We start from the raw sequence: 20,667 nt of genomic DNA, 5'->3' as shown, positions 1-20,667 counted from the left end.
GCTTTTACAAGGTTCAACTGAAGCTGGGTGGTGGCAGCACACCTTTTATCCCAGCACTCGGGAGGCAGAGGCAGGTGGTCTCTGTGAGTTCAAAACCAGCCTGATCTACAAGAGCTAGTTCCAGGACAACCTCCAAAGCCACAGAGAAACCCTGTCTCAAAAACTAAAAAAAAAAAGGTTCAGCTGAAGGCACTTAGCACCCCCTAAAAAGAGCTCTTCCCAGAGCACCAGAGATCATTTTGTGAACCAAACTGGCTGCATACAAGCATCTTTGGTCCTTATGGTGTTCACTGTCTGGCTTTCTGTAGACTCAGACCTTGCTGCTTGAACTGTACCATGTACACATTTGGCTTAGAAGGTGGATGCAGATTATGCTCGGTACCAAAAGCTTTTTTACCTTTTCAGATCTTCCTTTGCAGCCCCATCTGGCTATACCTGTGCAGCAGGCATGCAACATTACATCTGGCTCCTGAAGTCTTGTTTCTTATTTCTTACAGTTGCCAGTCAGGAACAGTGTAGTAAAATTTAACCATTCAGTCTGGTTTATTCAGACTAATCATCATTGGAACTGTGTGTGTTGGGTTACAGAGGAGGCAGGGGTTAAAGTGGAGTCTTGGAAGAGACTTGGGCCCAGGGTAGGGTCTGGGAGTTGCTTTTATTCACAAACCCAATCATCTGGACTCAACACTGCCTGGCTTCTCAGTAGAAAGCCAGGATGACATAAGCTGCAAGGTGTGTGAGTCACTCAGCTCAAGGACATGTGGCATGGCTCCCCCTGCCAGATTTGTATAACAAAACAGATGCACTCAAAAGCCACAGCCATTGCTCTCGATGGAGCTAGAAGCCTGTGCTTGGCAGACTGTGACAGGCATTACTTATCTCCATGTGGAACTTTCCAACGTGAACACAAAGATGGTTTTTGCCAGTTGGGTGTGGGGCAGCTCACAGTATCAACTAAAGAATGTCCACCTCAGCTACTGCCCACCGCTGAGGTTTCTCACCTTCCAGCCAATGTCATTTTCTTTCAGGCAGTTCTGGCTGTACTCATACCTTCTGCTTCAGTGACTATGGGAGCCTGGGGAGGAAGGTCCCCAATCCCTATCCACAGCCCAAGAATTCAGACCTCTCTTGCCCCAGGGCCTAGGTGATACTGGGGTCTCGGCGGGCCCCAACCCCCACCCCCATTACCCTGGCTACTCAACTAGCTATTCACTTGGTGGTCAGGGTAACCCAACGCTGTGGGGGTAGGGACTCTGTCCTCAGAATTTGCTGTTAAGTCTCCCCTGTACCTTGGCCTCACCTGCCCTGTCAACTCTGGCAGCATAACCGTCCACCCTACTTCTTATGCTCTGGCCTGAAATGTATACCCAACACTTCGTGGCTGCTCCTGCAGACTTTGTGTGTCTTGTGGGTCCTTTCTCTACTTTCATCCACCTGTCCCCAGAATAGTGACCCCTCCAGAAATGCCCAACGCTGCCCTGCCTGCTTGGTGATTCTGGATCTTTTGTACACCGTTTCTGAAGAGAGTCACTTAATAAAGTGGACACCTAGAAGAGAACAGAGTTACTAGTACCCTACACTAACTAACTAGCAATGCCTGGCCTGCTAGGGAAGCAAGTCTCTCTCTGCCATCATCTTTGCGTCCTACTGGATAACTGATGGAGATGGACCTTGCTTTGAGGTACTGATCGTTTTTCTCCAATACCGGGAATTGAATTTAGGGCTTCACATATGCCGAGCACACCCTAACCTCAGGTCCTAATATTTTTATCTTTATTTTATTTTTTTTTGAGACAGGGTTTCTCTGTGGCTTTGGAGGCTGTCCTAGAACTAGCTCTTGTAGATCAGACTGATCTAGAACTCACAGATCTGCCTACCTCTGCCTCTTGATCGCGTATGTGCCACCACGTCCTAGCTCCCTACTATTTTTAATACAAATATGTATTTCAGTGAAGACCTGTTGTGGGCTGGGCTGTTGAACGCTAGGAAGGCATTCTGTGGAGGGTGAAGAGACAGTGGAGATTCTGAGTGCAGCGGGAAGCCTTTAGTGGGTGTGTCCCAGTTGGCCTGCAGTTGTGTGGGGGCCCAGTGACCACCCTCACTGCCCTTAGCGCTCTCACCAGCTCAGTTTTGCCCCCAAAGTTCCATTTTAAAGTTGGTCCTAAAGTTTTACTATCTTTGCATTTAGTTATGGATTAGTCCCTAATTTTTACTGGACCATAACACAGCCCTATGAGCTCTTCCATCACTACCCCCAGGGCTTGTAGATAGGACCAGAACCCCTCATCCATACTGCTCTGAAAGTCTCTGCCCACAGGTCTGGGGCTACAATCCCCCAGGGAATTCTCTCCCCCCAGCGGGAAGTCCCAGTGGCAAGCCTGGGTTGAGCAGCTGGAAGGTCTGTGGCCCTGCCTCCCCAGACATCAGTGGGGCGGGACTCAATTCCGGGGGCGACACGTCCTAGGAGAGCTAGACGGAAGCACTGGGACTGACACGTGGACTTGGGCGGTGCTGCCCGGTGGGTTGGCCTAGGCCTGAGGTGGGAGGGCACGGTACTGGGACTCAACGGTGCCCATGCCATCCCAGCGCTCCAGCCTGATGCACCCAACTACAGAGGAGACCCGCAAGACCCCATTTGCTGCAGCTGAGGATACACAATGGTCCAGGTGAATGGGGATGTGGTTGGCGCTGGGGCAAGGAGTACACTTACGTTTAGGGAGACGCTACTTCACGGGACCTGAGTTCAGGAGCACCAGCCTCTAGGGGCGCCTCCCAGCGTCTCTGTGTGTAGCCTGTCACCTTCACTTCTACTGGGACTGGCATGCTCCTCCCTGGGCAGCCTTAGCCCCCAAGAAGAGGGAGGACATAAACGCTCAACCCAGTAAAGGGACCCTCCTCTTCTAATCAAATACCAAAATTGGCAAATGGCTCCTTCGCCCTTCTGCCTGCTGGTATTCTGAGGTCCGGTGCACTTAGTGGGAGCACTGAGCTAGACAGATACTCAGCCTAGGGATCCGAGCAGTGCCTCTGTATCACAGAGTCGGGTCCCAAGTTTGCAAGGCTTCTTAACTAAGAAGGAAAGCAGCAGTTACCCACTCTCATTCATATTCCATTCCCACGGTCTCCACTGCCCTCCAGGCAAGTAGCCCCACAGAAACCAGGTGCTAGAAGGTGGCATCTGGCTACAGGACCTCATGAGAGGGTTCAAACTGGAGCGCCAAAGAGGAGACTCAGTATAAAAGAGCTCACACCCTGGATCTACTGGGAGGAATTTCAAGGTCCTCCTAGAGCAGCTGAGAGGCACAACAGGAGGGCACTGAGAGGCACAGAACCTGATCTCCACCCTGCAGGTGACAATTAGGGGGAGGGCCAGAAGAGGAGCACTGTGTGCCAGCTCTCTCTCTCTGATTTACTGCCTCCCTCCCTACCCCATGTTTATCCCCACACCTCTGCTTCACCTGGCCCCCAGAGGCACTACCCTGGGCCTTCTGAGAACTCTGAACTGTTGGGCCAATTTTGCTGTAGGTTACAATTTAATGGCTCTGCCTGGCCCTTGTCTTTACTGCTCTCCTTGTGTGCTTGCTCCAGTCACCTTTGGCAGAGGTGGTGGCTGAGAATTCTGGGGGATTTTGCAGGGTCAAGGTCACCCTCAACTCATGTGGGGGTAATAGTAACAGCATTAAGTACTCTGTCTACCCACCGTCTCCTCCAGTCCTCTTTGTGACTTGGGAGGCAAATTTGGGAGTGTGGGGAGGTTGGTGGTGGCTGAGTTAGGGAGGCATGTATAGTACTGGGGTACACTCTGGCACGTCTGGTACCCTGGCCACTGGTGCCAGCACATTTCCCCTTTCTGAACCAAGGGCCATGTGACCACCTGTTTGCTCAGCCCCGGATGCTCTGCACAGGCCGATCTACAGGAAGCCAAGGATGCAGAAGTCTAGGAGGAAGTATCATACCCGCTGAGAGTGCCAGCCTGAGCTCTGGCTCCGGTCAGGCAGGTGGAACTTTACAGGCATCCTGACTCAAGCCCCTGGTCCTAAAGAGCCTTCAGCAAGAGGAGGGATCTTGGAGCTGGGGTTCTAACTAGTCCTTAGGCAGCTGGTCTGTCTGGTAGGGACCCTCCAGGAGGACTTTGATGTTGCCTAGGCCTTTTCTGAACTCCCATGGCCATCAGGAAGCTAAACACACTATTCATCTGGAGGGTGGGGTCTATTTGGCTTCCTGCTTCTAACTGGTCTCCAGCAGTAACCAGGCTGGGCAGCCACAGATGTACCTAGAAAGAGTGGCATGCTGGGTGGTTTGCATAAAGGAATAACCCCCCCCCCACCTTCTTTTTAAGGATTTATTTTATTGTGCACACTGTGTTCTGTCTGCATGTATGGCTGCAGGCCAGAAGAGGGCACCAGATCTCATTACAGATGGTTGTGAGCCACCATGTGGTTGCTGGGAATTGAACTCAGGACCTCTGGAAGAGCTACCAGTGCTCTTAACCTTTGAGCCATCTCTCCAGCCCCAGAATAAAGCTCCTTTTTAAGATACCTTCAGATGATGTGACTTTTAGCGGGTGAGTTAGTGTTGCTCCTGGGCTCCTGTTGTGACCCTTGTGCCTCCAGTCAGCTAAAACAAGCCACCTATACTGCATAGAGTCCTCACCTAGGGGTGGGCTTCAGCAAGTGAGGCAGCACTTCAGGGCAAGCAGGACACCCTCCAGGGCAGCTTTAATGTGTGGCTGGTAGCCCTGTGTTTTCAATAATCCAGTGGCAATGTTTGCTCAGGACACTATCCTGACAAGAAGTGAAAGCAGACTTGGGGTGTTGTTGGGGGGCGGGGTTGTGTTCTGGGCACTTACTGGGAAGAGTTCTGTCAAATCTTCAGGAGACAGGAGGGGAAGGCCCGGCTCCTAGAGGCCTGAGAAAGAATCAAGCTAGAGTATGTCATGTACATGTGGCACCAGCTAACAGGGGCAAAACCTTTTACTTGAACCAACTCTTGGCAGTTTCCCCAACTAATAAGCTTCAGACCCTCTGAACTCACACGAAGTATTGCCAGATGGCGATCCCCTCCTGCCTGCTAACCTACCCATGCCTTGTCTTCTCTGACTATGAAAAAAAAAGTAGTTCCTGGGGACCCCAGCCTGAGAGTAGCTTGAGCTCTGAGCCTTCCCCCTCAACCAGCAGGGAACTTGTTGACATCATATTGGGTAAGGGTCACAGCTTGCTGCCCTCCCCAGTGTCTGGGGTCCCCAAGTAGGTGGCAGAGGGCTCAACCCTTCTTGGACCTACTCAAGAGGTTCCTTCCTGACTCTGGGGTTCAGAGGTTCCTTGCCACACAGTGGACACCACCTTGGCCATTACCAGAGCAGACTTCAGAAGTTTCCACCTCCCTTGACCTCCCTGGAAGATTCTTGGTAATATAGTCTGGGGCCTGCAGCTGGTCCCCAGGACCCCACACATCTTTTGGGGAGTACAGGATATGATGCTCCCAGGAACCCATATCATCTGTTACCTGTCTCGCTGTTAGCCCCCCTCTGTTCTGACTGAGGCTCTTTGCCGTCTATGTCACCTTCTTCCCCTGCTAGACACTGATCACACGATTTGGGTTCCTGCCCTGTGGCTCAAAGTCTTTTCTCTGCCATTTTATCTTTGACTGGGCTGTCCATTCTGCCTTCTGGCCCTCACCTTTGACTCTGCTCCTGTTTGCCTGTGACTCTGTCCAGAACTTACTCTATGGTGTTCTGGACCCAGCCCAACTACAACCTTGGTACTCTGGCTGGATATCTGCTAGTTTGTCTCTTCCCTGCTCTGTCTGTGCCATTGTTGGGAGGTGGCCAGTGTCACCTGCCTCAAAACTCCAGCCCACCTCCAAAAGATTGTGTCCAGTCATGCCACCCTCCTGTCTGCCCCCTCCCAGGAAGGATGCCCTCCCTCAAGCCCTCTCTTCTTCTCCTGTAGTGAGTATCCACTTCCGCAGATCTCAAAACCATTTCATATTTTAAAGATCTGAACTGTGGATTTCTTCTAGAATCATCATGAGGACAGTCATGCAGAATCCCCAAGCATCCAGACCCACATTCTCCATTGCTGTCCTAGATGGTTGGGGCTGATGACTGACTGACCAGTGCTGTGTGGAATATCCATATTGATATGTGCAAGGTGTCTTTAAGAGGAGGAACTCATGGGCCAAAGGCCGTTCTCCACTGTCCTATTGTGGCATCGGGCCACTATACACTATGTCAGTCACTCAAACAATGAGCTCTTACAAGAGAGAATCTGAGCCGTGTGGTGGTGGCAAGTGCCGTTAGACCCAGCACTCAGGAGGCAGAGGCAGGCAGATCTCTGTGAGTTCAAGGCCAGCCTGGTCTACAGAGTGGGTTTCAGGATAGCCAGGACTGTTTCACAGAGAAATCCTGTCTCGAAAAAGCCAAGAACCAAAACCAAAAGAGAATCTGCTTGCCAGGTGTCTACACACAGAGACAGGAGAGCATGTCTCAAATCCACCTCCCAATAGAGACATGGCTCAGTGATTGAGTACTTGCCCAGCAAGAGTGAGATCTTAGGTTTGATTCCCAGCGCTAGAAAGAAAAAGAAGGAATCAGATGTCTCTCCAGTAGAAACCTGGGGTCTTTACAGGGTGAGGTGAGGGAAATAATGTGGACCTTAGGTCTATGCATGTGTGATCAAACTCACTAGCGGTACCCAGACTTACATGTCTGTCATCACCATCCCTCCTAAAATTGCTGATATCCAAATTCCCTGAAGAGCAAGGAGCCAGAGCAGATGAGTCTGGGCATACCATATTTCCTGTTTCACTGTCAGACCCAAGCTGTCAGCAGAATTATCTGGGTGGATGTTAATCCAAAATTTGAATGTTTAAGAAGCTAGGCGTTGGTGGCACATGCCTTTAATCCCAGCACTCGGGAGGCAAAGGCAGATGGAGCTCTCTGAGTTTCGAGACCATCCTGGTCTTTAGAGAGTTCCAGGACAGCCAAGTCTGTTTCACAGAAAGACCCTGTATCAAAAAACAAACAAAGAAGAAGAAAAGAGGAAGAGGAAGAGGAAGAGAAAGAAGAAGAAGAAGAAGAAGAAGAAGAAGAAGAAGAAGAAGAAGAAGAAGAAGAAGAAGAAGAAGAAGAAGAAGAAGAAGAAGAAGAAGAAGAAGAAGAAGAAGAAGAAGAAGAAGAAGAAGAAGAAGAAGAAGAAGAAGAAGAAGAAGAAGAAGAAGAAGAAGAAGAAGAAGAAGAAGCAGCAGCTAGCAGCACATGCCTTTAATCCCAGCACTCAGGAGGTAGAGGCAGGAGGATCTCTGTGAGTTGAGGCCAGCCTGGTGTACACATTGAGCTCCAGGACAAAATAGAGAGACCCTGTCTTTAAAAAAGGAGAAGCAGCAGCAGCAAGCTAGTTAGTAGCTTACACCTGTAGGTCTGGTACCCAGAAGACTGAAGCAGGGGGATTGCTTTGAGTCTGGAGTCACCCTAGGCTCCATCACTTTAAGCTAGTCTGCACAGTAAGATTGAGGGTGGAGCAGAGAGAGAGAGCTCACTTTGCTTGCTACCCTTCCATCCAGCTAAGCCCACCAGTCTACCATGTGACCTCAAATACACCAGGAGGTTAATTACCTTCAAAGCTCTTCTCAGGAAGATTGAACCTGGCCCCCATAAGTTGGGCCACACACCTCACTCTAAGAGCCTAGCCAGGGTCTCTTCCCCTTCTGAGGCTCTTTGCCTCCCCACTGTCCAGTGTACAATGAACTCCACTCAAGTGGAGCCCTGAGCTCCCCGTTCTACTGCTACGTGGGATCTAGCTGCCCAGCAACCTTGCCCTGCCGGAATTCCTCCAGGGCAAATCCCTCCCCCCCCCCCACAGTTCTATATCCTCTATGCCTCCCTTTCTGGGACCACTGTTCTATATCCTCTCCTGACTGCCTCCCTTTCTGGGAAGACTGAAGACCTTTCCTGGGGACCTTGGAGGAGGGATGGCTGCACTCCTCCCTGGGAGCCTTCTCTCTCTGAACCTTGTCTCCTTTGGATTCCCCTGTTTAGCACATTGCCCTGAAGCTTGTTAGCTGTCTGCTAGTTCTGGCTCCCTTTCTGCATCCTTGTGGCCAACAATCGACTTGAGAATATGGACAGTGCTAGTGTCTGGTCCTCAACTTGGGATCCTGGTACAGTCCTGGAAGTCAGAAGCATGGACCCAGGCTCTGAGCCTTGTGAATGTGCTGTCTTGTGTTTAACCTCAGGCCCCTATCCTGAGGTCTCTTGTACTGTTCTCAGCCCCCTGGGTTTAGTATTGGCCCTATCTGAGTGATCAAGGCTATCTAGGGGCCCTCTCCAGGTCCTGACTGCTCTCTGTGTCTCACAGGCCTGAGTGCCAAGCATGGACAGGGATGCTTCTCCTGGGCACCTGCCTGCTGTACTGTGCTCGAGTCACCATGCCTGTCTGCACTGTTGCCATGAGCCAGGACTTCGGCTGGAACAAGAAGGAGGCTGGTATCGTGCTCAGCAGCTTCTTCTGGGGCTACTGCCTGACTCAGGTGGTGGGCGGCCACCTTGGGGATCGGTAACCAACCCCCTCTCCCCATTGCCCAGGCTTGAAGGGGGTGCATCATCTGGGTGCCTCAGAGAGGCAGTAGGTCAGTCCTGCCCTTGCACACAGGAGAGGAGGGACCGAGGGGGGAAGAGCTCAACAAATATTTGGGAGGAGGAGGTCTAGTGTGGCATTTCTAAGGCAGTGGGTAAGAAACATGAAACATACAGGCCAGACTCAGTTCCATACACTGCACTCCACCCTGGGCCCCTCCTCTGTAGGGCAGGTGGCTGCAGTGCCAACCACAAGACTCTGTACAGTGGTTAGTGGTGGTACCCCTCAGCCCTCTCAAACAGGACTTCATCCCATCCCCATGTCTCCTCCAGCCTCGGAGGTGAGAAGGTCATCTTGCTCTCAGCCTCCACCTGGGGCTTCATTACTGTCGTCACGCCACTGCTCGTCCACCTTGGCAGTGGCCACCTGGCCTTCATGACATTCTCTCGAATCCTCATGGGTCTGCTCCAAGGTAAGGGCCATCTCCAGCTTCCTCCCTCTGATGTTGCCATTCAACCTTGCCAGGAAAGTGTGCACAGAGCACCATGCACACCTTGTGCTGTATGCTACCCTTTGCTCAAAAGTCTACTCTGTATAACCAAGGTATTTATTTGGATGACAACCTGCTGGTCCCTTACAGCCCAGTGAGGTAATGGAAAGGAGATATGGACGCCCTCTGGATTCACAGCCCAAACCCAAATGGTGTCCTGTCCTCACTGGCTCTCTCTGGGCACCCAGTGACAGCATTCTCTGCTGTTTCAGGTGTTTACTTCCCAGCCCTGACCAGTCTGCTGTCTCAGAGAGTGCAGGAGAGTGAAAGAGCCTTTACCTACAGCACTGTGGGCGCTGGCTCCCAGTTCGGGTAAGGTCCCTACCTCCCAGGGATTCAGGAAGCTTTCACCATCCTTCAAGTCCAGCAGTGGTGGTCAAAGTAGAGGAGCCTGAGGACTGGCTCTGCTGGCTAGTGCTAGGTTCCAGCGGCAGGCGGTCGCTGTTCCTCAGGTCTGTGACAAGTGCAGCATTTGTTGCTGTGACAAACCAATTGACAAGAAGCAGATTAAGAAGACAGGACTTAGGCCAGGTGGTGGTGGTGCAAGCCACCATGCCAGCTCACTTTCTCCTTTTTATTCAGCCCAGAACTCCAACACTCAGGATAGTTCTTCCTCCCTGTTCGAAGTTTAACCTTTCTGACACACCCAGAGGTGTGTTTCTGTGATGATTCTAAATCTTGTCAAGTTAGCAATAAAAGTTAAACCATCCCAGCATGTCTCTGCCTTTCTGGATGCTGTGAGCTGGGGCTCTGCCATGTGGATTGGGTGAGCATGCAGCTTTATCCTAAGGGAGCCAGAGGGGAGCCAGAGACTGCCCCACCCTCTGTGAGACATTCTTGGTGAGCATGCATGGAGGAAGGGCCACTATCTGGTATGTTGGGTGGGCTCCTGGGATGTTAATGGGGACTTCCTGAATCATCCAGGCCTGGCTCTACTGTTGCTGAGTTCAGGGTGGGGAGGAGAGGGGGGGAAAGTGGGATCACAGAGGCCCCCTGTGTGAGGGGCCAACTCTGCTGATTAAGGTGGCCTGATTTAACACTAAAAGCACAGTTCACATTGGGAAGTGTGAATGTCTAAGGAACAAGAAAGCTCAGATTCTACAGAGGGATCCAGTATACATCTTCAATCTCAGCTCTGGTGTCCCTCACAGCAGACAGGGTCCTGTGAATGGCCAGGAGGGATGAGGAGAGAAAGTGCTGCCCCAGCCAAGGGTAGGATACTGCCCCAGGCGCTGTGCCTGGGGCACAGATGAGAACACAGGGAGATGGAAGGCAGCTAGCTCAACCTCACACCAGAGCCCAGTGTTCTCTCTCTCTTGGCTGAGTGCACAGGGTGATGGGTGGGGGTTGAAGGGTGAGGCAAAGCCACCCTTTATTGCTTCTGGGACCATAGTACCCTGGAGTTAAAGGGAAGAGGAAGGTTTGTGGGGTTTGGTTTTGGTTTTGCGCTTAGAAGTGTTTCTGGAATATTATCTGTTATGGTGGAAGCTTCGCCCCCAGCCCCTGGCATCCATATACCCAAAGAATCTGGAATATTACCGTAGAGGTTCCACCCAAGCCTCCCTCCCCCAGCTCCCTCCAAACCCTGCTGTATCTCAGAAAGCCTGCCAAATGATGGCCCCTCCCCCAGAGATGCTCAAGACCACTCCCACAGGGTATTTAAACTGTCTGCCTTCCCCATCTCCTCTCTGGGGGCTGGAAGGCCATCCGGGAGCGTTGTATCCATTAAACATGGGCTTTTTCTAATTTGGTTTGATTTGGTCTGATTTGGATGGCTGCATCGTCAGAGAGGCTTATCAGGGTGTAGAAACTTTTCATTATCCTTTATAATATATGGAGAAAAAAAAAGAAAAGAAAGGAATATTTTCACGTCAGTGTTTCCTAAGCTACCCTTTTATCGTTACCTTTTTTCTCCCACGCATTCACATGACAAATTGTGTGTCAATTTGAAGGTCTGGAAGAAAGAAATTTAAAACACAGTGGCAGTAGGCCCCGTGCTGAGTGTCCTTAGTTGCTCCCAAATTCCCCTTGCCCCAGCCCTCCCACCCTGTAGAGCACAATGGGTGAGGCAGGCCTCTGAGCAGCCTCTTTCCCCGGGGGCTTGACTCATTTGTGATAGTCACCACGGTCACTGCAGCACTCCTCTGTGTCTCCCAGGACCCTGGTGACTGGGGGTGTAGGCTCGGTGCTCCTGGACTGGTGTGGCTGGCAGAGTGTCTTCTACTTCTCCGGGGGCCTCACCTTGCTCTGGGTATACTACGTGTACAGGTATCTGCTGAACGAGAAAGGTAATGGCAGCCACACGGGCCAGTCCTTGTGTTTCTTCCCCTTGCAGCAGTGCTTCAGACACCCTTTGCATGAACTTTTTCTGGAAAGACCAAATAAACATGTGCTCATCCCAGACAGGGCACCAACAACATATCAAAGAAACAATTCCACTCAAATCTAGCTTGGTCTCACCCCAGCATGGATGGAGTCTCCTTACCTAATCTCCCAAGCCACTTTGCTGGGGCAATATTACAAAAAAGCATGGGCAAGTGGGTACGTGTCTACAATCCCAGCACTTGGGAGACTGAAGTGAGCCTATCTCTGAGTTGAGGCCAGTCTGCTCTACAGGGTGACCAGGGCTACCAGCTCTGAAAACTCAAGTGCTGATCCCTTAGTCTGACCCAGCCCTGGATTTTCATCATATTGTTCCATCAAGGCTAAGGCTGACATAGGGAATCTAGCAGGTGGAATCTTCATTTAGCAAGACGTGGCCTCAGAGGGACTCCAGGCCCAGGCCCAGGTTAGACACAGAACTGTACTCTCATGGGTGTTGCCACCTGATAGCCACTCCTTAGAAGGGACAATAAGATGCACCCTGACTCCTCTGCCTAGCTGCTCCTAAATGGCTGCTGTGTGGGCTGCTGGTCCTGAGAGTTATCATTGTGAAATCGTTTGTTCCCCTAGACCTTGTTCTGGCCCTTGGTGTCCTGGCACAAGGCCTGCCTATGGCCAGGCCCTCCAAAGTGCCCTGGAGACAACTCTTCCGGAAGCCCTCTGTCTGGTGAGCTAGGGTTGACGTGGCCAGGCCAAGCGTGGGTGAGAACAGGACATGGAGCTGGCTATGCTTGGCAGGACCCAGTCCTGACACTCCAGCAAATGCCCCATGTTTCAGAGGGTAGGACCTTAGTGTCCTGCGGGTAGGACCGGGTCCCATATGGAGTCAGTGTGAGGAGGGGCTGGCAGCTGGGTAGAACCCTGAGCCTGGTGCCCCACACAGGGCAGCCGTCTTCTCTCAGCTGTCTTCGGCTTGCTCCTTCTTCATTCTACTCTCCTGGCTGCCCACCTTCTTCAAGGAGACCTTCCCCTACTCCAAGGTAGGTAGTGCTGCCTGGGTCCTCACAGGATCAAGAGGGCTAAGCATGGACTATAAAGGCTCCTGTGCAAGGGCAGACACCTTTTGCTTGGCAACTCTATCACCATGTGGCCTTCAGGCCTTGAGATGACAGTCCATTTGGGAGTTCAAGGCTATGAGAGCTACACACTATAATAGCTACAGCTACCCCAGCCCAAGATTTTGACTTGCTGCTCAAGAGGGACCCCTCGTTCAGGGCTGGCTAGCTAACCTGCTGATGCCACATCCAGGGAGACCCGGAACAGTGGAGTTCTTGGGCTTCACATTCCCAGGCAGACTTCCTTGGCTCCAGTCCTGTCACAATAAGGGGAGCCTGGCTTCAGGAATCAGCCATTAGTGGCCTCAATACTTGCCCAGGGGGCTGGTAATGGACTAGTTAAGGCCTACCCTCCTGGGACCTTCTGCTCTTAGGCCCAGCCTGTTGGTGGACAGAGTTGAACTGACATAGTGAACCTGGGGTGGTCCTCTTGCCTGGGTGTCATCCAGAGGCTAGGTGCCACCCTGGCCACCGTTGAGGCTGCAACTCTCCCTGCAGGGCTGGATCTTCAATGTAGTGCCCTGGCTGCTGGCAATTCCCGCCAGCCTGTTCAGTGGCTTCCTCTCTGATCGCCTCATCAGTCAGGGTGAGTGTTGGGAAAAATCGTCCTGGGTAAAACCACAGCCTGAGGGGGGTCTCACTCCCCTCTGGCAGTGCAGCTGCATCGACAGGGAAAGGCCATACCACCATCCTGTGACAGACAGACTATCCTTTAGAGTCTGCTCAAAAGGATGCTGGCTGTCCTGAGGAGTCCATTGTATCTTTCTTGGTTTCCCCTTCAACTGTTAGGGTTGGGGGCAGCAAGGGGACCCTAGTGAACACAATCCTAGACCCTCGACCAGGAAAGGAAGGCATCAAATGTCTGGCGCATCAAATGTCATAGGTACCCAGATTTACTATTGAATCTTCCAGAGCTCCAGGGGCCATACTGCAGCCCCATAGGGCAATGTATGCTCATGTTCAGGATACAGGTTCTCCTCAATAGAAATAGCACATGTTCACTGTGGTAAGATCAGATAATTTGGGGAAACTCAGAGAAACTGAACTAAGCTTGCCTGATAGCTGACACTTTTGTAATAGCCCATGGGGCTGCCCTACCTCGTTTCTACCAAACAGCACCACGGGAAACCCTCTGACACACATACTGTACATGGGAGGGTTTGGTCCATGATAGGAAATCTCCTATCTTGAACCCTGAGGTGTTGCCTTGGGCACCCATTCCTTTTCTGTGACTTTGGGTGGGAACCCATTGAGGACACCTTTAAGGGTCACCCAGATAAGCTGATGGAAACTCATCATGGTTCTGTCTCCCTGCCCAGGTTACAGAGTGATTGCAGTGCGTAAGTTCATGCAGGTAGGAAAACTGTTTGAATCCCTTGTCCTACTTTTCTATTTCTGTGATCAGGCATTGTGACCAAAGCAACTTATCGAAGAAAGAGTTTATTTAGAATTTCCAGTTTCAGAGGGCTGGAGTCCATGACCATCATGGTGGGGAGCATGGTGGCACAGGCAGGAATGGCCCTGGGGCAGAAGCTGAAAGCTCACATTTTGAGACACAAGCACAAGGCAGAGAAAGACACACTGGAAATGGTGTGGTCTTTTGAAACCTCAAAGCCCACCCCTAGTGACACACCTCCTTTAACAAGGCCACATCTAATCCTTCCCAAACAGTTCCACCAACCAGAGGCCAAGTATTCAGATGTATGACTCTGTGGGGATCGTTCTTATTCAAACCACCACATCCTTCTGTGGACATCCCTACTTTGTTCTGGACTCCTGGGACCTGAGGGATATGTACTCAAATCCCCTGATCTCTGGAACCAGGCTAAAATCAAAGATATGGGCTGGGAAAACTGCACTGTTGGTCTCATGGCCCCAGAAGCAACACCTGCTCTTAGCAGGGTTGGCTCAGATTTGGAAGGAAGCCTGTGGAATACCAAACCCTCAGAGGTCAGTTCACGTCAATGGGACCCAGAAAGGGGCTGCTGTAGGTGGACCCCGGAAGATGCTCTGGGATCTGTATTGGGTGACCTGAGAACCTTCTCTGAGTTCTGAACATGTTTTCTGGCCCAATTTGGGCCCGGGGAATATAGAGTAGGGAAGCCCAGCCTGGGAAGGGTTTTTAGGTAGAATCATCCTGATCTTGCTCAGAATATGAGGGGTCCTTGGGTGGAGCCGAGACAGGATGAGCTGTATTGGCCAGCATGGCTCTTGGCCCCTCACCAGTCCTGTCCTGCAGGTGATGGGCCTTGGTCTGTCAAGCATTTTTGCCCTGTGTCTGGGTCATACCACAAGCTTCCTCAAGGCTATGATCTTTGCGTCAGCTTCCATTGGCTTCCAGACCTTCAACCACAGGTAAGAGGGCACGGTCCCATCCCACAGGGCTGCCAGGTGTTAGTGCACTCTGGTTGGGGGGGGGGTTATGAAGATGGAGTTAGGGAAAGCTCACCATAATCTGACTCAGTGAGCGGATCTGGGTACTGACTGCGTCAGGGTCATTCAAGAAAATAACAGCATACGCCTCCCCCACATACTGGGAGGAGGGCCCAGGAAGAGGAGTGAACATAAGCACCAGGCTTGATGCCCCTCTTCAGCCTGCTCCCTTCTTTTGCAACTTTTCTCTTACTGTGAGCAACCGCAGTCTCAGGCATCTCAGGTGCATTAGGAGCCCAGTTCAAAGCCTGTTTCAAATGAACAGACAGTGAGCCTGCTGCAAGCGTGCTCTTCTGGCCTTGTGTTCATCCTCAGGAGCAGCTTCTGGTGTTGTGTCAGTAAGAGAGTGGGAGAGCTGGGTACGGGGTAGACGGTGCCAGCATCACCTGGCAAGTAGGAGCAGCTGCAGGTCTGGGTTCTTTTGGTGACTTATAACCTTCTCTTATGCTCTAGTAGCCCCTTCAGGCCAGGTGGAGGTGGCCAAGCCTGTGGTCATTCACATGCTTGCCTTCCTGTTTCCCATAGTGGTATTTCAGTCAACATTCAGGACCTGGCCCCATCCTGTGCTGGTTTTCTGTTTGGTGAGCCCCTTGCTTATCCCTGCTTCATTCCCTGGTCATGTGGGTTACCCCCAGGTGGTTGGGCAGTAGGAACAAGAGGGTGTCTTCTCATGTTGTTTGTCTCCTCAATTTCCTGTTCACAGGTGTGGCCAACACTGCAGGGGCCTTGGCAGGTAAGGGGTGGCTCCAGGCCCAGGCCCAGAGGTCCTCTTGTTTTTTGGTTTGGATCAATAAGAAAAAGAGCTTAGGGTGGATCTTAAATGGGATTCACCCATCTCCCTCATCCAATGCTACGGAGTAGGTCCCAAAGTCATGGTAGAGCACAAGCCCAAAACGGCCCAGGACGACCACAGATATGCCAGCTGAAGTATCATGGGACTTGGCTGATGGGGGGTGCTCATAGGCCATTTTCCCCTGACTGACTCCAAGCGTTAATTAGTCCTGTAGTTTAGGGTACTCCCTAATCCCTCCACCTAGCACCTGGGCTGACAGGGGCCCACTCTACCTCCTGCTTTGTTTCCCTTGGGTGGGATATGGCATTGGGGATGCCATCAATATGTGATTCGGAATGGCCTTTGAGGTCTCTGTCCTCTGAGACTCCTGTGGCCCACAGCTCAGATTTTGAGATTTACCCCAGGGTCTTCAGGGCATCTATACTTTGTCCTGCCCTGCCCCTGGAGCTCACTGATGTGAGGGGCCATCTTCCATGGAGTACCAGTCAGTGATGATTACAAAGTGGAGTCAGAGATAGGTTAATAACCAGTAGTTTATTAGGGGAAAATAAGAAAGGGAACCAGTGACCAGTTTTGCACCTGAGCAGGACAGACCCAGAAATGCTTCCCAGTCAGCTCAGCCAAGTGAGAGAGAGCAGAGTGCTCACTTCCCTCCTTCTTAAACCCTTGTTACATAACTGTGACCACGCCCATTTGATACCTATAATCAGGGTTTCTCTGCCTATCTTGTCCAGGTGTGATAGGCGTGTGTCTAAGTGGCTACCTGATTGAGGCCACTGGTTCCTGGACGTGTATTTTCAACCTGGTGGCCATCATCAGCAACCTGGGACTGGGTACCTTTCTCGTGTTTGGGAAGGCCCAGAGGGTGGACCTGGCCCCTACTCATGAGGACCTGTAGCTGTCTACCTATCTAGTCCCACCCAGGACCCTGATGTCAACAGCCTAAGGACAACAGCTGTGTTGGTGAAATCCTGAATTTGCACCTCACATGTATGAGCACAGTCTCCTGGAGAGATAGGTGGAGACAGACACCCGAACCCACACAGGCCCATGTCAGGAGTAGGGTCATGGCCTCTCTGAGCTTCGGTGTCCCCATCTTCAAGTCAGGACCATCTGGCCCTCCTCTCAGACTCAGTGGGACTGCTCCCTGCTGTTGTGGAATCTGCATTGCTGATGGGAGTTCTCCACAGTTCCAGTCCACGTGGGTTGTTTCTACAATAAGTTTTTTCTGTGTTAAAGATGTTCTGTGTACTGGAAGATGTTCAGGAGCAGCTCTGTCACCTGCCAACTCCAGGCATCTTCCAACCTCCATCTCTCCAGTAGTGATAACCCAAGATGTCTATAGACATTCAACCATGTCCCCATGGTAAGACAGGCCCACAAGAACCACAGTGCTAGAGAAGCCATGGCTTCTGCATCTCCCCAGAAGTCAGGCTGGCACTCTAGCTGGACCAGTGTGCAGTGGCAAGAGGTCCTTGCCTGCCTCTGCAGACCCTCCACAGCCCCGGGTTCTCTTCCTGTGGATCCCTCTTCACTACTGATGTGTCCTGGGTAGGAAGGTGCCTGGAACTCCTTGGACTCTGCCTGGATGGACACTCCAGCTATCACAGACCCCAGAACATGGTGAAACCTCCCCCTGATTTCTGACCTTGTTTTTCTACCTCCCCTTTTGTACTTTGTGGAGCTGGTGGTTTTATGAACTGATAATGAATTCTCTAAGATGCCTGTTAGAGATTATCTTTAGATATGGTGAGTCTCACCAAAACCTTATTTAAGTGAAAACTATTAAACTATTTAAAAGAAGATTGTTGTTTTATTCAACACCTTTTGTTGCATGAACTTTTACTGGGGTGACAAACAAACTTCTTTTCACCCCTTGTTAGATCACCAATGACACACAAAAACCTGCTTCTACATAGCCAGGCACAGTGACACACACCATTAATTCTAGCACTTGGGAGGCAGGTGAATCTCTCTATGAGTTGGAGGCCAGCCTGGTCTACATAGTGAGTTTCAACACAGCCGGGCCTATGTAGAGAGACCCTGTCTCAAAACAAAAGACAAACAAACAAAAAATGGTTCCACCTAAGTCTAACTTGATAAACCATTGAGTTTTGTTTTATTTTTTTGAGACAGAGTCTCACTGTGTAGCTCTGGCTGTCCTGGGAACTCGCTATATAGATCAGGCTAGCCTAGAGCTCACAGAGACTCTCCTGCCTCTGCCTTTCAAGTGCTGGAGTTAAAGGCTTGCACCACAATGCCCAGTTTACCAATTAGTTTGTTTGGAGTTATTTACAAGAACATGGGCAACTTACAGACAGCTATACCACCAACCCAGCAACCATTAGGGAAGGGGCCTTGCATGGCTAAACTGCTTCATGATCTCTCCCTCTCCTCTGTGAGGACATGCTAATGGACTCCAGCTTGTGAGTGTGTCATGCCAGTAAAGAGCTGCTCTTATTGCAAAATGGCCAAGCCATGCCTAGAGGAGAGCATTATGTAATTCCTTTGTATTTCTAAGAATGAGCATGTGGAGGCCAGGTAGAAGGCTCAGTGGGTAAAATGCTTATATGAGGACCTAAGTTTGGATTTCCACATACAAAAGCCAGATACAGTGGTGTGCACATGTAACCCCAACAAATCCTGGGGATCACTGACCAGCCAGTCTAGCTTAAATGGTGAACTCCAGGTATAATGAGAGACATTATCTCACAAAACGGAGCACTCTAGAAGAAAACACCCAGTGCCCATCTCTAGCCTCCACATGCCCCAGTGTGGGTAAGCACACATACACACACACATATATCAACACCACACAGTGTGGGTAAGCACACACACATACACACATATAAACACCACACAGTGTGGGTAAGCACACACACATACACACATATAAACACCACACAGTGTGGGTAAGCACACACACATACACACATATAAACACCACACAGTGTGGGTAAGCACACACACATACACACATATAAACACCACACAAGTGCACACACACACAATCATTTTTTAAAAAAGAAGAATGAACAAGTGTTGAGGATGTTGTATGGTCTGCTCACAAGGAAAGCAGTGAGGTGCCAGCCAGTCAGAGGAGCTCCTCAGAGCACAGACGTCTGTGGGCCAGTAGCACTGATGTGGGCGGAAGGTCCAGACGCTTCACTTAGTAGTCAGCAGTGCTGACTGGCCGCTATACAGCTTCTGTCAGTGGCGAGCACAGAGGTCCACAGCAAGATGCCCTGAACCAGATGTGCCTTAAAGTGACATAGCAATATAGAATTTCCCTGTGGTGTCCCAATTTTGATAAAAAATAATCTTTCAAGATTTATTTTTATACATGTGTGTGAATGTATGTCACATGTGTGGGAGTACCCATAGAGACCAGAAGAGGACATCAGATCCTCCAGAGTTGGCGTTATTAGGCAGTTGTAAGCTGTGCAGAGTAGGCTGTCCTGGAACTCACAGAGATCTGCCTGTCTCTGCCTCCTGAGTGCTGGGGTTAAAGGGGTGCACCACCACCTCCCAGCAAGAAAGAGCATACTCTCAACCAATGAGCTATCTCTCCAGCCTGGCCCTGTAGGATGGGGCCTGATCATTCAATCAGCAGGAGCTTCCTAAGTACCTCAGGCTGTGCTTCTAGAAGTCTCCAAAGTTGAGTTCCTGAGGCTGGGGAGCATACCCAAGAAGGCTCCTGTGAGAGTCATTTGGGAAGAGGAAACCTCGAAAAAAATGTCTACAGGCAATCTGGGTGGACCCTGTGGGGCCATTTTCTTCATCAGTGATTTGGTGTGGGTGATGCCACTCCTGGGCAAGTTATCCCGAGTTATTTAAGAAAGCAAGGCATGAGGAGCAAGCTAGTAACTTTGCTTCAATTCCTGCCTCCAGGTTTCTGCCTTGAGTTCCTGCCCCAATTTCCCTCAGTGATGATGTGTGGCCTGAAAGTTGTAAGCTGAAATAACCCTTTCTTCCTGAATTTGCTTTTGATCATGATATTTTATCACAGCAATGAAAACCGTAAGACAGCCCCAACACATAGGCACGGGTGGGGGGCTGAGGGGAAGGGTGGGTGGATCCTACCTCAAGTTAGCCTCTTCTTCCTCCTCTTCCTGTTTACAGGTAATATAAAGCTTATTACCTTGCATTTTAAAAAGTGTAGTGGGGGTGGTATTAAACCGATTGCATTGCACAATCATCACACCAGCATCTAAAAACACTTTGTTAACTTGCAGAACAAACTGCCCCTATCAAATATTAACACCCTTCCCTACCCTTAACTCCTAGCACCCATAAGTCTACTTTTTGTGGATGAATTTGACTCCTTTGCACCTTGGTGAAGAAATTATTTCTTCAGCATGATATCCTCTGGATTCATCTATGTTGAGGTAGGCATCAGCATTTCCTACCTTAGCCAGGTAGTGGTGATACACACACTTTTAATCCCAGAACTTGGAGGTAGGGACAAGTAGATTTCTGAGTTTGAGGAGGGCCTGGTCTACAGAGTGAGTTCCAGGACAGCCAGGGCTACACAGAGAAACCTGTTTTGAAAAAAAAAAAAAGTTACCTTCCTTTCCAAGGCTGTGTAATACTCCATTGTGTGTATCTAGGATGGAGTTCAGTACCCAAGCTCTAACTTCATATGTGAAAGTACCTAGGTTCAACCAATTTCAGTATCACAGGGGTGGAAGTGAAGGAACCGGCTTCCCTTTTGGCAGCCATAATGGTCGAACATGTGCTTCTATGACCTTGTCCTAGAAACCAGAAAGTCAGATGCCTGTCTTGTGACAAGGAACCAATCAGAAGTTAGCTGGTGGTGCTATGCTTTATGGCTCTGGGTGTGCTTTACGGACAAGCGCACAGCAATGACGTAGAGAG

At 50.6% G+C, this 20,667-nt stretch overlaps 1 protein-coding gene across 1 annotated transcript; it reads left to right on the top strand.

The window, feature by feature from the left end:
• The first annotated feature begins 1,908 nt into the window (after window positions 1–1,908).
• Slc17a9 (solute carrier family 17 member 9) lies at window positions 1,909–17,507 on the top strand. The gene is made up of 13 exons (XM_027419909.2): window positions 1,909–2,666; window positions 8,358–8,555; window positions 8,909–9,048; window positions 9,339–9,438; window positions 11,284–11,414; window positions 12,079–12,175; window positions 12,392–12,488; window positions 13,062–13,149; window positions 13,883–13,917; window positions 14,803–14,918; window positions 15,522–15,577; window positions 15,700–15,729; window positions 16,524–17,507. The coding sequence occupies exons 1-13, from the start codon at window positions 2,575–2,577 to the stop codon at window positions 16,685–16,687; spliced, it is 1,344 nt and encodes a 447-aa protein (XP_027275710.1). The 5' UTR covers window positions 1,909–2,574; the 3' UTR covers window positions 16,688–17,507.
• Window positions 17,508–20,667: the final 3,160 nt, after the last annotated feature.

This window comes from Cricetulus griseus, chromosome 6 (genome assembly GCF_003668045.3).
Source record: "Cricetulus griseus strain 17A/GY chromosome 6, alternate assembly CriGri-PICRH-1.0, whole genome shotgun sequence".
Classification (NCBI taxonomy): domain Eukaryota; kingdom Metazoa; phylum Chordata; class Mammalia; order Rodentia; family Cricetidae; genus Cricetulus; species Cricetulus griseus.
This window is presented reverse-complemented; position numbering and strand designations above follow the sequence as displayed.

What these genes read in the sequence shown, in the direction of transcription:
- Slc17a9 (XM_027419909.2), top strand. Translation starts at nt 2,575, where the DNA reads ATGCCATCCCAGCGCTCCAGCCTGATGCACCCAACTACAGAGGAGACC. An exon ending in GAGGATACACAATGGTCCAG is followed by an intron (nt 2,667 to 8,357) that starts GTGAATGGGGAT and finishes TGTGTCTCACAG; the next exon opens with GCCTGAGTGCCAAGCATGGA. An exon ending in CAGTGCGTAAGTTCATGCAG is followed by an intron (nt 13,918 to 14,802) that starts GTAGGAAAACTG and finishes CCTGTCCTGCAG; the next exon opens with GTGATGGGCCTTGGTCTGTC.